This window comes from Solanum stenotomum, chromosome 6 (genome assembly GCF_019186545.1).
Source record: "Solanum stenotomum isolate F172 chromosome 6, ASM1918654v1, whole genome shotgun sequence".
NCBI classification, from domain to species: domain Eukaryota; kingdom Viridiplantae; phylum Streptophyta; class Magnoliopsida; order Solanales; family Solanaceae; genus Solanum; species Solanum stenotomum.
The window spans coordinates 54,508,689-54,530,253 of NC_064287.1; the positions used below are offsets into that span (position 1 = coordinate 54,508,689).

Below are 21,565 nucleotides of genomic sequence, written 5' to 3' on the forward strand. Positions count from 1 at the left end.
ACGGTTCACTATCCGCGACTTGAGAAGTCCATTAGGTTCAATTGAATCCAATAATTTTGATTTAAATTTAAGCTAACATTTAAATTCGTATGAAAACTCAACAAAAAAGAAAAGCAATTATAGGTTGCGTTAAGCTCACTTAAGAAAGTGATAGATAACCTATATAAAAAGAAAAACTTAATGATCAAAATATATGAATTATTTTTCAATTCTAACTTTTCACACATATGATACATTCAAGACCATACGATTAAAAATTAAAAGATATTTTGATATAATTAACATATTTTAAATTTATGAGCATATAATTAAAATAAAATCAAACAATCAAATTGAAACGGAAGCAAAATCTCCTACTATATATCCTTTATATGGCCCAACTCCTATTAGTGTAGTATTATGATATTAGCTCAGCGCGCTGTTGTGGACTGTCGGGAGAAATGGCCAACTCATTGATAAAGACAATTTACTATGACACCATAATAAACAACACCTACTCTACCCTTCTTTTTTTTTTTCATTGCTTTATATATTAAATGACATTTATTGTGAAACAAGGGTAAACTTGTGAGGCTTTTAAAGTGTACGGGTTTGATCAATTTGGGCCAAGTAGGTTTGACATGTATGTTTTTATCTGATAAGTTTCTGAAGATAAGATGCATATGATATTTTAGAAGAGTTTTAAATTAGAATGAAAGAGAAAAATCAAGTTATGATACTCTGAAAGAATCGTTTTTTTATGATATGTGTGTTTTTTAAAGTTTGCTAAAATAAATTTGTATAAACCTAAATTTGAGCAAGTATGGTTTTTTTTATGGGACACAATAGTCAATACACTTAGGTGGTACGTTGTTTTCTTGTGCCATACAAGTGTCTTTGGGTACAAGTTCTTAATTTGATATATATTTTAAAGTTTTGATTATGATAGGTAAATAAATATATATATCGTAAATACTATACCATATATAGTGTCAAGTGTACTTTAATTTTGTGCAACCAAAATTGCTCCAACATACACCAATTTTTTTTAAGTCTAACATTACTCTTTCACTTTTATTGAACATGCAATTCTCGACAAGACAATCTAACTTTAGGGTCCACATAAAGTTCTTGTTTTTTGTATTAAAGTATACTTTGAAACTTTCCTCAATGAGGTATGGTAAGACATAATAATCGAAATCAAGATTTAAAGTTTAGTTTAACGGTCATACAATTGCCACATTTCTTACCTCTTAGCTGGTTCAGCCAATGTAGCTTTCAATCAAGAGTCTCTCTTTGAATGACGTTCACGCATGACTTCTACAGGAGGTATAATCGGGATGTCATTCGAACTAGTTACTTGATGTTTTAGTTATCTTCACCCAAATTATATTAATTGACTTTCTCAAACAATTACATCTTTTATTGAAATATTATCAAAGAATATGTGGTCAAATTGACTCTTATAAAGCTCATACAATTGAAATTTTTGTCATGGACAAGGATGATGAAGATAGAGAATTTCTCGTAAACTAAGTTAATCATCGAGATGAAACAAATAGCGATTGATGATGAAGATAAGAGAATTCTTGGTTTAGTTTTCCATCTTAACGATAGAAAATAGGATCTAATCAAATTCTATCGAGTCAATTAGTTCCAACAATACAAGTATGTAATGACTGCAAAAGGATCTCTTCATTCAGAAAGCGACCTGAAAAAGAAAGGCAAGATTAAAGGAAGAATCAGCTGTAAATCAACATCATCGTTTGAAATGTGCTTACCTATAAATACTATTTTGTTCATCTGAATCTCTTCGTTTCTCCATTTACGACTTGGAACAATTTCATATATTTCTCTCACGCCCTGCAAGATGCAGTAGTAAACATGTTAAGACAACGAAAACACAAAGTATAGACACCCAGAGAGCATAGACACAATGACGTTGTGCTTCACTGAATAGGTTTTGGTGCTACTTCACATAACTGGTAAAGTTGCAATACTAAAGATATAGACACACATCTGCATAGCAGACACAGGGAACGGGGAAGACAAGTGGAATCAGGAATGCACTTTAGCAGAAACATTCTCGTATTTGTACATCCTGATTCCTGGCTATTAATAGAAACTGTAAGATTGCTGATTGTTGTGATGGTAGAAGCTGGAAATTTTCAGTTCAGGAGAACTTTTACGGTTGGGAAATTGAAAGAGTCAGATTACTATTATCAGTTGTAGAAGATATTATACTAGATAGCTTGCAGAAAGATTCGAGTTACTGGATGGGAAAGGACGATGTGATATTTTCTGTTAAATCGTGTTATAATCTGTTGATGAAGAAAATGAGCAGAGATGACAGTGACTGGCCATGGAAAATGATTTGGAAGTCCAAGACTCCAAGTAAAGTTGTTTGCTTTGGTATGAGGCTTGTTTTACCGTTTATGCAGGAAAATTTGCAAAGAGGTTTTTTTTTTTTTTTTTCATTTTTGCAGGTGGTGTTATTTCTGAAAGAATAACGAAGAGACAGTGAATCTTTACTACCGCACTGCAAATTTGTTAGGTGAAATATTATTATAAGATTACAGCTTGTGCAGATGAAAGTTATCTTTATCATAGGATTTCTTACCTGTAAAGTGTGGAGTTCATCTGAGTTTCTGACTCTTAAAATTCCCTTGCAACGGTAAACATCCATGCCATACTTCCTATCCCAAAGGAGCTCCTCAAGCCATATACGAACCTATTGCCAACAAGGGAAAATGAGGACTTTAGTGATCCAAGATAGTGAAGAGTCAACCATTGTGTATGAAATTATGGTAAAACCACAACTGGAGCATAAAAAGGATAATAGTTTGTATGGGATACAATAAATGGCTTTGAGGTGCATTGATATTCATAAAACTTTTAGCCTGTACAGGTCCCCCAAAGGACAAGTTTTTTAGAGAGGAAAAAGATATCAGACACCATTGGCAAGCCCCGGTTTGCTTTACAAGGAAAGAATCAAAAAACTCGGAAGTAGCTAGCAAAAATCATAGCCCTGTAAGTACATACCAGCACCCCTTTCAAAAAGTTACCTTATCAAGATCAATCTGCTGTGCGTCACAGATGCACAATGTTCTGACTTCACTGTCATGAAGGCCTTTAGTAGTTAGAGATTTGTTCTCCTTTAACAACGCTTCAAGATGAGCAGCATGCTTTAAAAAATCAGGAAAATGGAAGATTATTTAGCTTTCCGTCTGCTAAGTAACAATAGCTGAATTTCATGTATAAGGATCATTGCTTACAGTAGGATCATATGCCTGACAGTTTAATATCTTTGACAAATCAACGTGGCAACGCACAGAATGAATAATATTAGCAAGGGAATTAACATCACGTATTTCCTTCTCCAGTTCCTCTAATACCGCTCCCGAGTCATCTTGAGAAATTAGATCAACCTTGTTAAGAATGATAACATCCTACACACAACAGTTCACAAATTAAAGTTAGACATGATTTCATCCATAATCCAGACCTACTGTATGAAGTAAAGTCCTAGTTAGCACCTATAAGAATGGGAATACAACCACTAGAAAGATGAAAAAAAGATTGAAAGCCTAATTAGAAACCTGAGATGATTGAATAGAGAAACTAACATATCAATTACCGCAAAAGCTATTTGTAAATAAGCTTCAGGAAATGAAGAGGAGTCAGGATTTGGTTTTAGCTGATACCGAAGGTTCTTTGCATCAACAACCTGTCACAGAAGCAAAACTAATTAAAACTCAAAATTATGCAAAACTGGAAAATAAAATGGCAAGGATTTAAGAAGTGCAACAATGAGAACAACGTATTGCATATGAAGTTAATCATATAAGAGAACAGAATAAGTATGCAAATGAAGATAATAAGAAATTCCTAAGATACACATCTATCCAGCAAAATAACTTTTAATCGCAATATCTAAGAGTAAAACCATAGAACAACAAATTCTAGGCGGCTTCACTTCGCAGATAAAATTATTTTCTCCATGCACAGAATAGTAAAACAAAATAAGGAAAATTCTGAAAACACAAAACTCACAGTGATAATGGAGTCAAGCCTAACATCTGATTCCAGCTGATCATCCAACCAAAGCACAGATGCAAGAGGTGCAGGGTTTGCCAAACCAGTAGTCTCTAGCAATATATGATCAAGTCTGCAAACAAACAAAATAACTGCTCATCATTACATTTGAATAAGGTGAAATACTTAAGCAAATAATTACAGAATTTTGTTGCCTTACTCCAAACTTAACATGTAAGGAATGATTATTCAAAGAACACCCTTGTAAAAACAGACTTGCACTAAGATTATTAAATAATACGAAAGTGCAAGATGAAGGAAAAAAAGATAAGGTGATCAAACTAAATCGGTAGTTACACAAAATGACACTTTTCATCGTCACATACGACAGATTTAACAATACGATACATAAAGTTTAAATAATAATCAAGACAAACATTGTATTTAAAAGGACAATACAATATACCATAGGTTTTGACTTGACACAGAGTTTAAATCTTGTGGTCTTAAACTAAAAACTAAAAACTAAAAGATATGTCAAATATATCAAAATGTGGTCTTAATCATGTCATGCATAAAGTTGAAACTAAATACTTGTAAGAAAAGGAACGAAACATTCTTTTTTAAACGAAGTAAAAAAGCAAAGCAGAATAAACAAATTGAAACGGAGTGAGTAATAATTATCATAAAACATGGAGAAGCAAGATCCTCTAACCTCTCTTTTCTCTGAACAAGCTGCTCCAATGCTTGAACCAAACTATGCTTCACAGTACAGCAAATACATCCATTTGCAAGCTCTACCCATTCCTCCACAAGATTACCTTCTTCCCCTTCATTTATCATTGCTCTCTCAACTCCTAATTCCTCACCAAACTCATTCAGTATCACTGCTATTTTCTTCCCATGTTGCGCTTTCAATATATAATTGATCAACTAACAATAACAACAACAACAAAATCAAATACTACGTGTCAATCCCAAACAAGCTAACCTAACTTATTAACTGAATAAGGAGAGGAGAAATAGAAATTACGGTGGATTTTCCGGAACCGAGATAGCCGGTGATGACGGTGATGCCGACCGGAGGAAGCTCTGAGCTTTCCGTAAGTTGATTAGAGTTAGCGGCGTCGTTGATTTCGACGGCGAGCGGCGGTTCTTCGTCGGAATCCTCCATGCTCAGCCTCTTCAGTCAAAAAAATTTCCAATAGAAGTGTAAATGCATAAACGGGCTCTATATTATTGGGCCAAACGTGAAGGGCCATGATGGGCTTTTTTTAGCTTGAGAATGAAGTGGCCCATTATTTATAATAAGAAGCATTCAAGGCCGAGATCCAGTATCATAAGTAATATCGTTTTTATTTTGTTAACGTCAGTTTCTCAATTTGTACTAACCTTAACAACTTTTTAAAAGTTTTTGTTTTGAAGACAAAAATGGGTTGCACATATAGTAAGTGCTGACCTCCAACCTCAAATTTATGGGATCGAGTTCCCAAGGGAGCATACTTAGTCCAAACAAATTTAGGCCGAGATCCAGTATCATAAGTAATATCGTTTTTATTTTGTTAACGTTAGTTTCTCAATTTGTACTAACCTTAACAACTTTTTAAAGGTTTTTGTTTTGAAGACAAAAATGAGTTGCACATGTAGTAAGCGCTGACCTCCAACCTCAAATTTATGAGATCGAGTTCCCAAGGGAGTATACTTAGTCCAAACAAATTTATGGGATCGAGTTCTCAAGGGAGCATACTTAGTCCAAATAAACCTTAAAGGGCTTTAAGAATGAGAGCTACTAATGATTATGTTGTTGTATATATATACTATATATCGGAAAGGAGCTAAGAATGATTGGCCCCTTTTTTTCACAACTCCATAATCATTCACAACTGTCACCCTTAGAGCCCTCTAGGGTATACTCAGACTAATCCCACCTAGGAGCGCTCCCACCTTTTTTGCTCCTTTGATGACTCGAACCCGCAACTTTGAAGTTGAAGATGAACTATGCTTACCATCTGGGCAATCCCTTCTTGTTGTCGAGTTATGAAAGAAAACGGGAAAAACCAAAAAAGTCTACATTTCCCACAAGGAAAAACATCTTCCTCATGACTTTAATTTATTTATGTTTAATTATATTCCTCTGATATAATAAAACTAAATTGATGCAAGCTTTCAAACTTCCTAATTAATAGAAAAATTTCACATGATCATGAACTAATCAAACTTTAAAACTACCTAATTAGTAGGAAGATAAACCTGTAAAGCAGTCATTATTCCCCTATAATAAAATGCGAATGAGTGAAATAATTTTGAAAGGTGATTTTTATGCCTTTTAAAATATCATGTAAATAAATCCTTATTTTTAGGAAAAATAGTCAAACATATCTCGTAATTTTGTGATTTAGAGTTAATATATTCTTCGTTAAAAAAATGGCACATATATATATCCTTGTTGTTGATGGGGTGGAGGTAGGGATGTGGGGTACTGATGGGGACTACGGGGGTGAGGTGGGGGTAGATGTAATGTGTTAGAGGATGGGAGGATACAATCAATATGCAATACAATTTGTGCATCTTAATTATTTTCCTTATTCCACAAATCAAACGACTCTTATGGTATCTCAAAAGACATTAAATAACTATAATTGAAGTACTCTATTAAAATTTTGGTGTTTATGGTTTGGCACACCTTAGCTATGGTTGGGCACATCTTAGACCTTAATGACATGACTAATTAAGTTGCCAAACTCCATGTATACATTGTATGTATATAAACTCACTCTTTCTTTACAAAATCATTAGAGAAACCATATATATATATATATAATGGAATTAGTTTCAATCATCTTATTGATGACTATAGTAGGTGTTTATTTAGTTTGGTTTTGGTTACTAGTAGGAAAATTGAAAGGTCCAAAAACATGGCCATTAGTGGGTAGTATTCCACAAATGTTGTAAAATATTAGAAGAATTCATGAATGGACTACAGATCAACTTCTTGCTAGTCCAACATTAGGAGTAGAAGCTTTTGCACTGTTACATGTCATCCAAAAAATTTAGAACATATTCTTCATACTAAGTTTCATAATTATCCTAAAGGTCCAACTTGGCAAAACACCTTTGGCGACGTTCTAGGGAATCAAGGTAATAACATCTGATTTTGACTTGACACGCAATTTAAAAAAGTAAAGAAGGTTTTTGAATGTTATGGACATAAGGTGGGGAAATCGACTGGTAGCCAGTCAACCAAATGAATTACTAAGATTATCCCTATTTTTATTTCCTTTTAGCTTTTACATATTTCTACGTGATTCTTATCAAGTGATATCAGAGCGCTAACTTTTGTGTTAACAGGTATATCTTGTGCTAAGGGTGAAGAGTGGATATCGCTAAGGAAAATCGTGGTTCCAGAATTAACAAAATCGAAGCTTGGTCCATCATTACACCGTTGGGTGAACCCATCAATCAAAAATGATTTACTGCCAATTTTAGACAAGGCTTCAAAACACAACATTTCAATTGACTTACAAAAATTGATGATTTGTTTTGGTACTGATAATATTTTTGGAATTGCTCTAGGCAAAAAATTGAAAACTTTATTAAATCCTGAGGATCCAATTGCACTAGCAATGGATACAATTTTTAAATTTGCTTTTAGAAGATTTTTCTATCCCAATTTCTTATGGAAATTTATGAAATTTTTCTCTATTGGATCTGAAGGAAACCTAAAGAAGAGTATTCAAATTTTGAATAATACGATAACTGAGGCACAAGAAGAACGTAACAATAGACATAAAGATGAAACTTTTGATGATGATTTATTGTGGACATTCATGAAGAAAGTGCAAGTTAATGAACACATTTTGCCTAGCTCTGCTATTATGGGCACAATTCTTGATATTCTATTAGCAGGTCGCGACTCTGTTGCTACATCTGCTAGCTGGTTTTTTTGGCTCGTTATGAATAACCCTCGTGTTGAAGAAAAGATCGTCCATGAAATCATAACGGTTTTAAAAAAGACTCGAGGAGAAGACATGGGTGGCTCAAAGGTAAAACCATTTCTTTAGTCTGAGATGAATAAGTAAGAATATTGTTTTGAACCAATGTATTTGGTTCTGTTTTTTTTTAATATATCATGACTTTATAATTTGGTTTTAGGTCACACATTCTATTGAGTCGCCCTGTGGAGAAGAGACACAAGAATGGATGAAAGATCCATTGACATATGAAGAAGTCAATAGTTTGGTCTATCTTCATGCAACGTTGCTAGAAACACTACGTTTATATCCTGCAGTTCCAAAAATTGTGAGGTATGCGATATGTGATGATATCCTTCCGGATGGAACTTATGTACCAGCTGGTTCGGACATCATTTTATTGTTATACTCAGTGGGAAGGATGAAGTCCGTGTGGGGAGAAGATTATTTAAAATTTAAACCGGAAAGATGGCTATCTGCTGATGAAAAAAGAATTGAAAGGCATGAAGATGGATATAAATTTGCAGCATTTAATGGTGGATCAAGAATATGCATAGCTAAATACTTAACTTATCTTGAAATGAAGTCTGTAGCTTCAGCTATATTACTTCGTTATGAGTTATCTCATGCTTTTGATCATCAAGTTACGTCAAAACTCTCTTTCACTATAGCCATGAAGAACGGCCTTAAGGTCAACCTCAAACGTCGTGATCTTAGTGATTTTGATGTAATAAACTGAAAGTTTAAAATCTATATAGTTAAAAGGTATAAATGTCTTTTTTGGAAAAAGAATGGATTACGTTCATCTCTAAGCTCAAGATTGCAGGTTCGAGTCAACAACTGAGTAGAGAAGTGGGAGCACTCTAGAACCTTTTTTTTAAAACTCATTTCCTAGGTACTCACTCCCACTTCCCTACAGAGTTGATGACTCGAACCCGCAATCTTGAGCTTAGAGATAAAGGGTGTTTATCATCTAAACAACCCCTTCATGTGTTCGAAACTCCCTCATCTTAATATAAACCCTCTATGGAATTGTGAAGGGAAAAAGCATAAATAAAAAAAAAAAAAACAGTATTTCTCAAAGGGAAAAATCTTCGCCATAAAGTTATTTTCTTTATGGCATTTGTTTATATTCCTCTGATGCAGTTGTAGTGTAGGGATTTTAAAAGTAACTTTTATGGCCTTTCAGATATCATGCAAATAAATCCTTTTTTTAAAGGAAAAAGTGCAAATATACTTTTCGCGAATTAGAATTGATATACTTTTATATATATATATATATATCATTGTCTAATAAAAAAAGCACATTTATTCTTTTCAATAACATATTCATCTGTACTGAAAGATTTTCTTAATTTCACAAATATCACGTGACTTTAAAATATTACCTTGTCCATTTTTTACTCCTCCAAACCTTAATCATTCTCCTAAGATGAGAAGAAAGTTGAAACTTGAAATAATTATTAATGAAAAAAACTTCACGGGGAAGATTTTTCCTTTTGGTAAATGCACACATCTTTGCTCTTTTCCTTCACTACTCCATAAAGGTATTTTCGGACACGAAGATTTGGTTGCTCAGATGATAAACATCGTCCATCTCTAAGGTCAAGGTTGCACTCTCGAGTCACCAACTTAGTGTAGAAGTGGGAGCTCTTTAGAAACCATTTTTTAACTCATTCCCTAGGGGCTTCCACTTCCTTACCGAGTTGGCGATTCGAACCCACAACTTTGAGGTTAGAGATGAAGGTGTTTTTCATCTGAACAACTGCCTCTTGTGTTCGAAACTCCTCCATCTTAATAGAAAAATTATTTATGAAATTGTGAAGGATAAAAGGAAAAGAGCATAAATATCTACATTTCTCAAAAGGAAAAAATCTTCAACATAAAGTTATTTAATTTTCTTTATGTTAGTTATTTATATTCCTCAAATGTGAATTTTCAAAATGTTGTTCAATTTTGTATTTAGAGTTGATATCTTATTGTCAAAAAAGTCACACATATTTACCTTCATTGTCTAACAAAAACAGTATATTTACTCTTTTCATTAACAAATTCATGTTTATTGAATTAAAAAAATCTTAAAATTATAATCCTTCCTTTTTTTCTCTCTTTAAATCCCTTGTAATTAAATCAGTTACCTTAATTACTACGAAATGACAAGAATAAAGTTGAAACTTGAGCTATATATCAGGAAAAAACTTAATGAGAAGGTATTTTTTTTCTTTTGAAAAATGCAGATTTTTTGCTCTTTTCCTTCACAACTCGGTAAAGGTTTCTCCGGAAATAAGAGGAGGTTGCGCAGATAGTAAGCACCCTCAAGATTACGGGTTCAAGTCATCAAATGAGAAAATACGGTGGAAGCTTTTAGGAAGGGTCGGGGTTAAAAAAGATTTCTTTGGACCAACTCCACTACTACTTAAAAACGTTAGAGGGCTCTAAGGATGAGAGCTCTTAGAGCACCAACCTCAAGTTTGCAAGTTTGAGTGACCAAGGAGACAAATAGATGAAAGCTCTTATAATGGAGTTAGTTCAAAGAAACCATAGAGGGCTCTAAGGATGAGAGCGATAAACGATTATGGAGTTATTTGCTCTTTTTCTTCACAACTTCATAATCGTTCACAACCATCATCGTTAGAGCACTACTCTAGGGTCTATTCGGACTAAACTCCTATCAAGGAACTTTCATCTTTTTGCTCCCTTGATGACTCGAACCCGCAACTTTAAGGTTGGAAATGAAGAGTGCTTACCATCTAAGCAATCCGCTCTTGTTGTCAAGTTGTGAATGAAAAAAGGAAAAGAGCAAAAAAGTTTGCATTTCCAACAAGGAAAAACATTTTCCCCATGACATTAATCTCTTCTTTTTTCTTTTTTTTTAACTATAAACATAAAGTTTTATATCCTCAAAACTACAGATCCTTTATTGCACTTGTATAATTGTAGTGAGACAAATTTAATTTGGAATTAAACTTAATTTGGTTAAAGTATAATAATATATAAAAGATGAAAAGGATAAGTTACTTTAATTACAATTAGAAGACAAGAATAAAATTGAATATTGAACTAATTATATCAGGAAAAAACTTCAGGGGTAGATTGTTTCCTTTTGGAGAATGTACACTTTTTTGCTCTTTCCCATCACAACTCCATAAAGGTATTTTCGGAGACGAGATTTGATTGCTCAGATGGTAAACATCCTTCACTTTCAACCTCAATGTTGTGTGTTTGAGACACCAACTTGGAAGGGAAGCAACCTCAACGTTGTGTGTTCGAGACACCAACTTGGAAGGGAAGTGGGAGTCATAGAGAGCTCCGAAGAAACCATTTTTTCTTTTTAACTTTTTCCCTAGGAGCTCCCACTTTCTTACCAAGTTGGTGAATCAAACTAACAACATTGAGGTAAGAAGTGAAGAGTGTTTACCACGCAAACAACTTTCTCTTGTGTTCGAAACTCCCTCTTGTCTTAAAAATAAAGGTTTATGGAATTGTAAAGAAAAAAAAAAAAAGGAAAAGACCAAAAAAGTCTAGCATTTCTCAAAAGGAAAAAATCTTCACCATAAATTTATTTGAAGCTAACACATATTTTTTATTGTCTAACAAAAATAAATATTTCCTCTTTTCGTTAACATATTCATATTTCCTGAATTAAGAAAAATCCTAAAATTAATGTTTTAATTTCAAAAAAATTGCCTTACTTTAAAGAATTACCCCACCCAGTTTTTACTCTTTTACCCCACCCATTTTTGGAAGTCGATGATAATTTCATTTTAAATATTATCTCAGATATTATCATTTTTGTGTTGTTAACTTTCTCAAATAATAAATTATAATAAATTTTTCTATATTATACTGTTTTGTTTAAATTTATTTGCAGAATTATTGAAAATTTTACTTTTTCTTATTTTCTTGGTAATAAAATGAGAAAAAATTATAATTGACATATTGTTATTTTTCTTACTTTTTCTTATTATAAAATTGAAGATTCATAAGACTTACGCACACCTCGTAGATCCATGAAACTTACCTCTCGTGCTAGGTATAACACCTCACCTTGCATCCCCGCCTCTTAAAACATTGTTCTCAACAGATTTATATGTTCCCTCGGATGATTATTGATAGATACATCACACCCCTTGGAATGTGGCTCTTCCTTGGACCTTTTTAAAGGAAGATGCTTTGTATACCGAACTGTCCTTGATATCAATAGATACATCAACAAGGGTCAGTTGGGATATGGCTAGATTCCTTTTGGTATAAATCAGCAACTAACCTCAAAGATATCAAAGTAATTCACAGAAAATGGTCAGTTGTCCATGATATGTATCATGTAAGATGCTTATTTCAGAAAAAAAAAAAAACAATCATGAATTACATCACAGTAAATGCTTGTCCCAAGTCCCAACTAATGCTAAGTGATTTCTTCGCATCTGCCTAAGCAGAGTTCTTCACATCTGTCAAAGTAGAGTTAACTGCAGGTTTGACTGGTGATAGGTAGCTAATGGAATAGTCGATGATGATGTAAGTTAATCGGAACAAGCTGGTTGAAGACAGCAAACCAGTGAAACTTGAATAACAGAACTAGAGTTCGATAAGTTCTACTTACCATTTTCTATCAAATCAAGCAATTTAACCAACGCAGTTCAAAAATTAAGGTGGAGGGAGAGATAGAGATGTACAAGTATATGTATAAATAACAAGCAAGTACCACAAATGGCATATTTTACCCAAAGAATTCTAATACAGGGAAAATAGTTGATGCAATTTTCAAAATATATTGCACAATAAAGAGAAGCCACTGTATGCTGACTGAATCGACAGCCAAAGGCAGAAGCAAGTAATGTTTTCTCCTTGACATGAACACCATGTACAAAAACAAAAGTGATCAACAAAATTTGTCACTCATTTTATTGACAAAAGTGTTTTGTAGACCATGTGTGGTATAATGCTCAATGTCACGCTTACGACTGGGAAAAGAAGATGAATTTAAGTCATCAGGAAAGAATTAGCAATCTAGTACCGCAGCCAGTATGTCCTGCGTCTGAACCAGTTGTAATCAGGCAAATCTTGAATTGGTCCCCTTGCTGATATTGCAACATCCTACAAAGGGAAAATCATATAAAAAAGATGGTTTAACCCTCTTGCATTTGTAGTGGTTCAGGAAATATAAGATGCAATTCATATAGTTAATATCGCGTGTTAATAAAAATACCAACTTATAGCCTATATAAATAGTTATTGACTGAAACTAGATGTACAGGAGGCCTCAGGGACTTACCCTGTCGAAAATAAAACGATTTGCAACTCGCTTGATTGTTCCAGCATCGACACTGTCAATTCTGGAAAATAACTCAGCATATGGAATTCTGCGGCCATATGTGATTAACTGCAACAAAAAAGAAACTTACAGCTGTAAGTAAATTTAGTGATTTTAAAGGGAGGTGTTAAGTGACTAGAATGCAATCACGGCAATCCATTTGACTGCAAAGCATCCAGCAAACAGAACACGATCTGCTTTACTGAAGAGAGGAAATGTATTAACTATATGCAATGCTCCTACCACTTAGTCATCTAGGTTCCATTTTTATTTTTATTTTTGGTTTCCCATACGGTGTCCGGAGCTCCATTTGGATCTAGGTTCCATTTATTTAAAGGAAAAGTGACAAGGACAAACTTGTGCACCTCGACTATTCCACCAAATACATATTACCTCCTGCTAGGACAGTTACCGGATAACTCTTCCTACCAAAGTTTAGGTAGATGAAAAGAAATTACCTAGCTTCTTTTGCCTCCGCTAAGATTCTTCTTCTTTACTATTGGTTGGCATTGGAGGGACGTATGTTCCCTCTTTTTCCTTCTATAGCAGAGCCTTTATTTGATCTTACTTTATTTTTTTATGATGATAGCAGAGCCTTGTTTGATAAAGTTAGGAACAAGGAGACTAAAATGTCCCAGATCTAAGGAGCCAAAACTTGCTCCTGTAATTGTTTTTGGTTATAAATATATTCTACGTAATTTTACCTGCCGTCCAATGTCTTCAGCAGTAGGGCCTGATCCATCAATGTGGAGCATCAAAGAAGATTTCAGCTGCAGAAGATTAAGTACAGGAAATATAAGTTCTTGATACAGCTAAAAGGACATGCAGTCAACAGTAAAAATCCCTAGAATTAAATGGAGGCAAATAACACTCAGCTATTCCATTTGAAAAAGTAAAGCTGGGTAGTGAACAAATACCTGATTACGTGCGCGAACCACATCAGCATCAGACACTTTGTAACTTAACTTGCATATACCATTCATGATGACATAAGCTAAGTCACTCAAGCAATCAGGCTGTAACAAGTAGAAAACAAGGATGAGTAAAGCCACAGTCCTAATGCAGAGATTGCTTACATTGATTACAGAAATGCATAAATCACTTACCGTATATGATTTCAATCACTAGTTTTTACATTTCAAATTGTTATTTTTCTTTAATACGGCAAAAGTTGGAATTACATTTCAATTTGCCTTCGTATATTTCAGGAATGTCCACTTAGTTGTCAATTCACAAGAGAACAAATGAACCATTATAACAAAAGTTAAGTGACCACAAGACCTTATACAGCAAATCACATCACAATACTAAGTTAATGAAACAGAAATGGTTGAAATTTGGTTAAACAAAGGTAGTGGAAATTTCCTTCTAACCTTAGCTTCAGCATAGACACCAAACAGCCCTGTATCTTTATAGTTGGTGTTAAAAGCCATCACACTTTCAGCTAGCTCATTAATGGCCACCCTCTGGACAAGCTCTGAACTGTTCAAAGATCATATACCCATGAAAGATAGCAAATTCAGTAACTTCCTATTTTGTGGAGAAAAGAACAACTCAACTAAAATCTCCAAACAATACCCAGAAATGCCTTAACATGGAACTAATAGACGAAGTATTAAGAATCAACAAATAATACTCCTATTGTCTTTTTTCTGTAAGGGACACTCTTTGGCTACTGGGTAGTACTCAAAACTTCTCTTGATTCATAAAAAAAAATTAACTTTTGTTTAATTAAAGCAAATGAGAAGGACCAACCCCATGTGCTTTCCTCCTCCTGAACTTTTGTTCCATGATCCTAGCATTTGTTGCATGACCATCAAAGCTATGGAGTCAGGGTCTGTCCATGACGCTCCACTAAATGCAACAGCAAATTGAGCGAGAGGCAGATCATCATCAATGATACGTATCTATTTATGTAGAAGAAGAACAAAATCAGTAAAAAGGTTCATATAAAATACATAAACTAGAAGAGTTAATAACTAAGTAGTTTATCCACACCTCTGAACCTGTAAATATTGCTGGCTCTTCTGAGACCAATTGGGAAGTGGTAATAGGATTAGATGATAGTTTTGTAAAATGTTTCTTCACTAGCTCAACGACTTCTTCATGCTTCACAGCTCCAGCAGCAGAAATTACCTACAGCAAAGACTTAAATGACGCTTTTAGTCTGGTAAAAGTTTGATCAAAAACAAAAACTAACAAAACATTAGTTTCCCTTTTTTCGTGCACACGGGATTTTTTTTATGCGTTTGAGATATACATGACTAGGCTTGGAATGGAAGGTCATATGATACCACACTGGAAAACGGTTGATTGTCATTCATTTGGATCAAGGAAGAGTAAAAGCGGGATCACTTTAATGTTTGCTCTCATAGAGAAGGTAAAAAGTAGAAATCATTTTGACATGACCCCAGATGGAATCAATAAAATTCAATTCGAAATAGAGGGTGAATCCCAGTAGTTTCATTTTTAACAGAAGAAGCTAGTAAGCAAGGAAGTCGCCAACAGATAATGCATCAGCTATGACAGGTTCCGTACCATTCTATGAGCACCATAGTGGGTTGAAATGTAATCTTGAATATGAGCTCTTGTCATTTTCTCAATGTTCTGAGCAGGTCCAAGAATAGTTCTACCCAATGGAGTGTATTGGAATGCAGTAGTATGTAACTGGTCAAAGATGACTTCCTCGGGTTGTTTTTCCACCTACAAGAAGATTGTCCAACATGAAGACTCACAACTATTGAGTTTCAATGAAAAATTTGCAAGTACAGATACAAACTCCTCAACAAAAATACAATTCTACAACAGATGAATTAACAGTGTAACATAACGAAAACCTACCTGACTCCACATGAACAAATACACCTGTTGAACAGATCTACAAGGAAATCCATGAAAGATTACATGGCCAACTAGGGTCACCCATCATTGGAGAAGCTAAAGAGGTTATTGTTTAGTCTGCCTAGAGACAAACTAGGCATACCATTTGAAATCATTGCAGTTACTGACCATTGTCCTCATATAGAGCCAGAATGATTTGCAAGCAAGATAGCCTCTGAGCGGACAGCCCAGGACCACTTTAACACTGGGTACAGGAATGAAGATAGCAATAATATCAAATCCAAGAAAGAAAAAATATTGACCAAGTTACTGGCACTAAAATAGATGAAGACATCTACACTGTCAAAAATTCCCTTTCTTTTTAATCAATTTAACCATTTCATTAGCTAAGAATTTATTAGTGTCAATTTTCTATCCATTTATTTATTCTTTTGATTAATTGTAAATTTGCAAATTCCTCTACCAGATGGTTGTTCGCTACAGCCTTTCAGTCTCACCTAGTCTCTCCAGTGTGCAAAATCAGATATCTCAATATTAGTAAACATACTAGGCAATCAATTACAGACAGCAGAGAAATGAACGGAGGTATTATGAAAAGCATCAAATATAGCCTATTTCTGCACAGGCAAAAGTTAAAGATGAAATACCATCACTCCAACCAGTCAAGAATCGAATAAAGGAACAATTAGTAATATATCATGCCAAATAAATTAGAAACTATGCACCTGCTGCTTAATCTAGCTCTACACCATAAAATTTGTTGTAATCATCATAGCACATTTTTATCTCACCGTAAATCGTCTCAAAATACATTTCAAGGATTCTTTAGATAAAAGTGACAGCTTTCTCTGAGGTTGAAGACATTCACTTTGACAAAATCATTGTAAATGTCATCTTTAAACTACTGGCTCTGAAAGCTAAAAAGAGAGAATCGTCAATTAAAAGGAGACATTTTCTCAATTTTTGTTATACTATTGCAGCCGCTGAAGCAATTTAGATATTTGTACCCTGTCGAAGTAAGGAACCATGGATTATATGTTTGGAATAGATTTTTGCGCAGGCATAAAGATGTCTCCTTGTTTTATATGTCACTCGATGACTTGAGTATGAGCTTTTCCTTTCTTCAAGCTACCAACAAATGAACTATATACCATTTGATCCCTCTATCAGCTGCACTTACGAGCATAAAGTAGGCTCACTATATTCTAAACCACATTGGTGGAACAGGACACAAACTTCTGGTTACGTATCCTACTTAAGTAACGAGCTTCTTAACTAAATAAAAAATTACTCTAGATCATTAACTTCAAATGGATAACCAATTCATAGAGCTCCTACAAGTAGCAACTTCCTTCTTCCATCTGAATCACCTAAGCCTCTTAAGAACAGTTGCATTTTAATCATTTCAATCATACTTTCTTAAAGACAAGAATACCTTTTTGGTATATCTTAAGAATAATTGATACTCCCTCTGTTCCATTTTCCATACATTGTTAATATTAGGGGATTCAACCAGTTTTTCCGTTAACTACATTTTTCTCACACACTTCCTAAATACCTTAATTCTAAAAGATTGTGATTTGTAGTACTAGTTTCTAATCAAGTAATGCCCAAATTGAAACCAAAATTAGATACTTCTACTATACATTATGAATCAATAAAAATCATTTCTTTCTTTCCTCATACCTCTTCCATTTCGCGAAGAATCACACTACGCTCTCGAATAATCTTATCTTCCTCCAATAGAGAATTCTGCAAAATATCCCCAAGAATATCAACTGCCTTAGGTACATCACATCCCAAAACTTTCGCGAAATATGTAGTTTGCTCCCTAGAAGTATATGCATTCAAATGCCCTCCCATATTCTCAATTTCCTCTTCCAATGCCCTAATCGGCCTCTTTTCAGTTCCTTTAAAAATCATATGCTCAAGGAAATGAGCAACCCCATTATTCTCCTCAGTTTCGAATCGCGATCCAGCATCGATCCAAACTCCAACAGTAGCTGTCTGTGAAGACAGATTCGATTCCGTAGCAATACGAAGACCATTAGGAAGAGTAGTGACTTTCGTCTCCGGTGCTGATAGGATTGAGGTGTGATCTGCTACAGTAGGATCGGGGGAATTGTACCTGAGGAATCTCTGGTTCGGGTCTTCGAGGCGTTTGATCTTCGATTTGACTTGTTCAGCTAAGCGATCGTAGATCATGGCGTCTGGGGGAGGTGGGGAGGGTAGGGAGGATGATTGGGAGGGGTTGGTTATGGAGGTGGAGGATCGGGAAGAGAAGGTAATACATGGTGGGAGAACGGTGAAGGGAGTGATTCGAGAGCGGCGGCGCGTGAGGTTGAGAAGGTGGCGCGTGGCCATGGTGCGTGATTGAAAGAGCCAATTGGAGTATAGAAAAGTTTTGTAGTGACAGTGGAGAAGATAGGAGGCTTTTAGGAAGGGTGGCAATAAGTATAAAGACGATTTTACCCTTTTACTAATTCTTAATTAACAAATTAGTACTCTAGAATTTATATGAAATAAACCCAACTTCTTTTGACTTATGGCATAGAGGCCCCTCCTTTCACTATTTCTCACCGGACTCAGTATTCAAGAAGATTCGAACTCAATACTATGATTAAGAATGACATATTCAAAAGTTGAGAACAATTTGCAACTCAAAAATTGGAGTATATTATACAACTCAACTAAAAAATATCGTAAGAGCGAGTTTTGTTGAAACTTTTTATTTGAAAATCTCACACATGACAACATTTTGTAAAATGCCTATCTAGCCTTGGCATTCATTTTGCAAAGGGCTAACCATCGGTGGCCCCCTAAACTTGGCACGATCTTTCACTTAGACACCTCAACTGAAGGATTTTCATTTTAAACACCTAACGTAGGGTTCCCATGTGTTACTTTAACACTTTTTGCACAGGTGGAGTGTCGCGTGATTTTCACTCATTCAAGGCGCGTAAACATCAAAATTTCGTCTGATGTGGCGTCCCCAACGGTAATATTACTCCATATCATCTATTTGTATTATTTTTTCTCCAATTGTACCATAACTAAGTCCACAATTTGTCTCTTCTTTTCCAATTTCTCTCTTCTTCAGCCTTTCTTTAAATCTTGGCCCTTAATACTTTCATGTCGAGCTTCTCCAATTCTTCCATGGCATCTGTGGATGAAGGTCGATATTGTAGGTGTGGTAATGAAGCACTATTAAAGACTTCATGGACCCAATTAAATCCAGGGCGTAGATTTTTTACTTGTAGAATTTCAAAGGTAAAATTCTTTGTTCCCTTATTTTTTTCAAGTCAATTAGATGATTAATTGTTAGCGTCTAATTCTTTTTGATTGGTTTTATAGAAAATGGGTGGTTGTGACTATTTTCTTTGGTATGAAGATCGACACCCTCCACAAGCAAACAGGGTAATGTGGGGATTGTTGAAGAAAGTCAATACTTTTGATGAAAAATTAAAGCGAGCAAGAAATATATTTATTGTTGGTGTCATTGCTACTGGGTTGCTGATGTTTGGAATATGGAAATTGAAGCCTAATTGTTAGTGTTCTTGAGGTGTTCGGTCTAGTAGTATTTTGATGTTGTATTTGGTGTTCGATCTAGTAGTATTTTGATGTTGTTGTTGCTGTAAATTTCCGATGTAAATGTGCATTTTGGATTCAATGAAATTCTATGTTGTTGTTGCAGTAAAATTGGTTTTTTGGCTACATACAAATCTCAAATTCGTTCTCACTAACACCAAAATCAAATAGCCAAATTACACATACAATTGGCCATATTCGTCACAATGTAACACCCAAATTACATAAAACATAAACAGTTATATTGCATGCTCCATAATGAGCTCAAAGTTAGCATTATGCTACATACCATTCAAGGCTACAACCTTCACAAAAAGTGTACCAAAATAAGGTCCCCAAAATAAAGTTAGCATAATCAAAAGCTACATACAACCTTCACAAAAGTGTTTAGTAGTACCAAAATAAGGGCCCAAAATCAACCTAATCTAAGTTGGTGCTACTTCTTCTTTTTGTTTGCCATTTGCTGCAATTGGGAAGTGGTGACAGCATCCTTGTTTTTTCATCTCAAGCCTCTAGGCTTAAAACCAAGGTCTATACCCGTTAAACTTGCATCCTTATAACTTAAACCTTAAACTTGCATCCTTATAACTTAAACCTGTTGGTAGAATCCTTTGACTTGAAGTCCCAGGCTGTTTTTTGAAGAAAAAATCAAAATTAATATATAAACTTGCATTCATTTCAGAGACAGTTTGTGACAAACTTACGTTTAGTATTTGGGTTCCACTTGCACTTGTGTAGATGCCAAATCCAACATTACTTGATCCACCATTAGTTGGCCCCCCTCTTGCAGAATCTTCACCAGTTGCAACTCTTCCTCTTTTTTGTCCAGCAGTTTGTCTTGTCTTTGTAGGTAGTTGACTGGTTATTTCGCTTGTAACAGGAATACTTGTATCCACAAATGGTGGTGGTTGGCTTGTTTTTGCAGTTTTCCTTGCCCTCTTAACCCTACTGGTATCACCACAAACTGTTGTTGAAGAAGCATGACTGTTTGATGTTGTTGAAGCAGGTTGGTTGAATCTTGTTGGTCCAGGTTGGAAGGAGCTTGTTGGTTCAGGATGGCAACTTCCTTGTGAACTTTGACCAGCAGTAAATTGTGAATTGTGGCTAGCTAGTTGTGAAGTATGGACACCAACCTAAATATCAAACATAAAGTTTGTTAATTACATTCAACAAGAATTTTAAAAAGGCACAAACAAATAATAAGTTATTTTACCTTGCAATATTTCTTATTGTGGCCTTGTTGTTTACACTTGGAACAAGTAATTTTCAACCCTTGTTTGGACATCTTTCCATACTTCTTTCTTGATTCATCTTTACTCTTTCTTCTATTTCTTGGAGGTCTACCAGGCATTTGCTTAGGTTCAGGAGGCTCAATCCTTGGATTGTTAGTTTCAGGCCACATCTTCATATTTGAAATTGGTTGAATAAAATGACTATAAGCCTTTAAGAATGTATCCTTCCTATACCAATGCTCCACAAGTGGTTCAGGCTCCTGTTCTATGTGATACAAAGCAGAAATAGCATGTTGGCATGGAATACCTCTTAATTGCCAAGTTCTACAGCTACAAACTCTATTAGTCAAGTTGACTGTATGCCTATACTGCCCTTCTCCAATCTCAAATCCAACATCAGCATTCCACAGCACCTTGCATGCCCTAGACTTTTCCTTATTCTCCTCCAACATAAGTCTAGCCATAGGTGCAATATCACATATCCATGTGTCAGCAAACTTAACCATATCCACAGTTCTAGTCATTAATTTTCTCCTAATTTCCTCCAACATGGTTATTATAGATTTGTGTCTACATAATAAGATCCATGAGTTAAAGGTTTCACACAT

General features: G+C 34.8%; 3 protein-coding genes across 3 annotated transcripts; 1 reads left to right on the top strand and 2 right to left on the bottom strand.

The window, feature by feature from the left end:
• Positions 1 to 1,559: 1,559 nt before the first annotated feature.
• On the bottom strand, positions 1,560 to 5,214 carry LOC125869157 (uncharacterized). Its single transcript, XM_049549720.1, has 9 exons — positions 5,048 to 5,214; positions 4,730 to 4,947; positions 4,033 to 4,147; positions 3,617 to 3,706; positions 3,255 to 3,428; positions 3,045 to 3,164; positions 2,600 to 2,710; positions 1,761 to 1,842; positions 1,560 to 1,690 (listed from the first exon to the last, which is right to left on the bottom strand). The coding sequence occupies exons 1-9, from the start codon at positions 5,186 to 5,188 to the stop codon at positions 1,626 to 1,628; spliced, it is 1,116 nt and encodes a 371-aa protein (XP_049405677.1). The 5' UTR covers positions 5,189 to 5,214; the 3' UTR covers positions 1,560 to 1,625.
• Positions 5,215 to 6,438: 1,224 nt separating this feature from the next.
• LOC125868927 (cytochrome P450 86A1-like) lies at positions 6,439 to 8,724 on the top strand. The gene is made up of 4 exons (XM_049549492.1): positions 6,439 to 6,516; positions 7,014 to 7,152; positions 7,363 to 8,057; positions 8,167 to 8,724. Exons 1-4 carry the CDS (start codon positions 6,439 to 6,441, stop codon positions 8,722 to 8,724), a joined length of 1,470 nt encoding a protein of 489 aa, XP_049405449.1.
• Positions 8,725 to 12,734: 4,010 nt separating this feature from the next.
• On the bottom strand, positions 12,735 to 18,551 carry LOC125866995 (probable mitochondrial-processing peptidase subunit beta, mitochondrial). Its single transcript, XM_049547399.1, has 9 exons — positions 17,824 to 18,551; positions 15,835 to 15,999; positions 15,295 to 15,432; positions 15,052 to 15,203; positions 14,670 to 14,778; positions 14,214 to 14,312; positions 14,001 to 14,066; positions 13,258 to 13,365; positions 12,735 to 13,079 (listed from the first exon to the last, which is right to left on the bottom strand). The coding sequence occupies exons 1-9, from the start codon at positions 18,499 to 18,501 to the stop codon at positions 12,993 to 12,995; spliced, it is 1,602 nt and encodes a 533-aa protein (XP_049403356.1). The 5' UTR covers positions 18,502 to 18,551; the 3' UTR covers positions 12,735 to 12,992.
• Between the last annotated feature and the right edge of the window lie 3,014 nt (positions 18,552 to 21,565).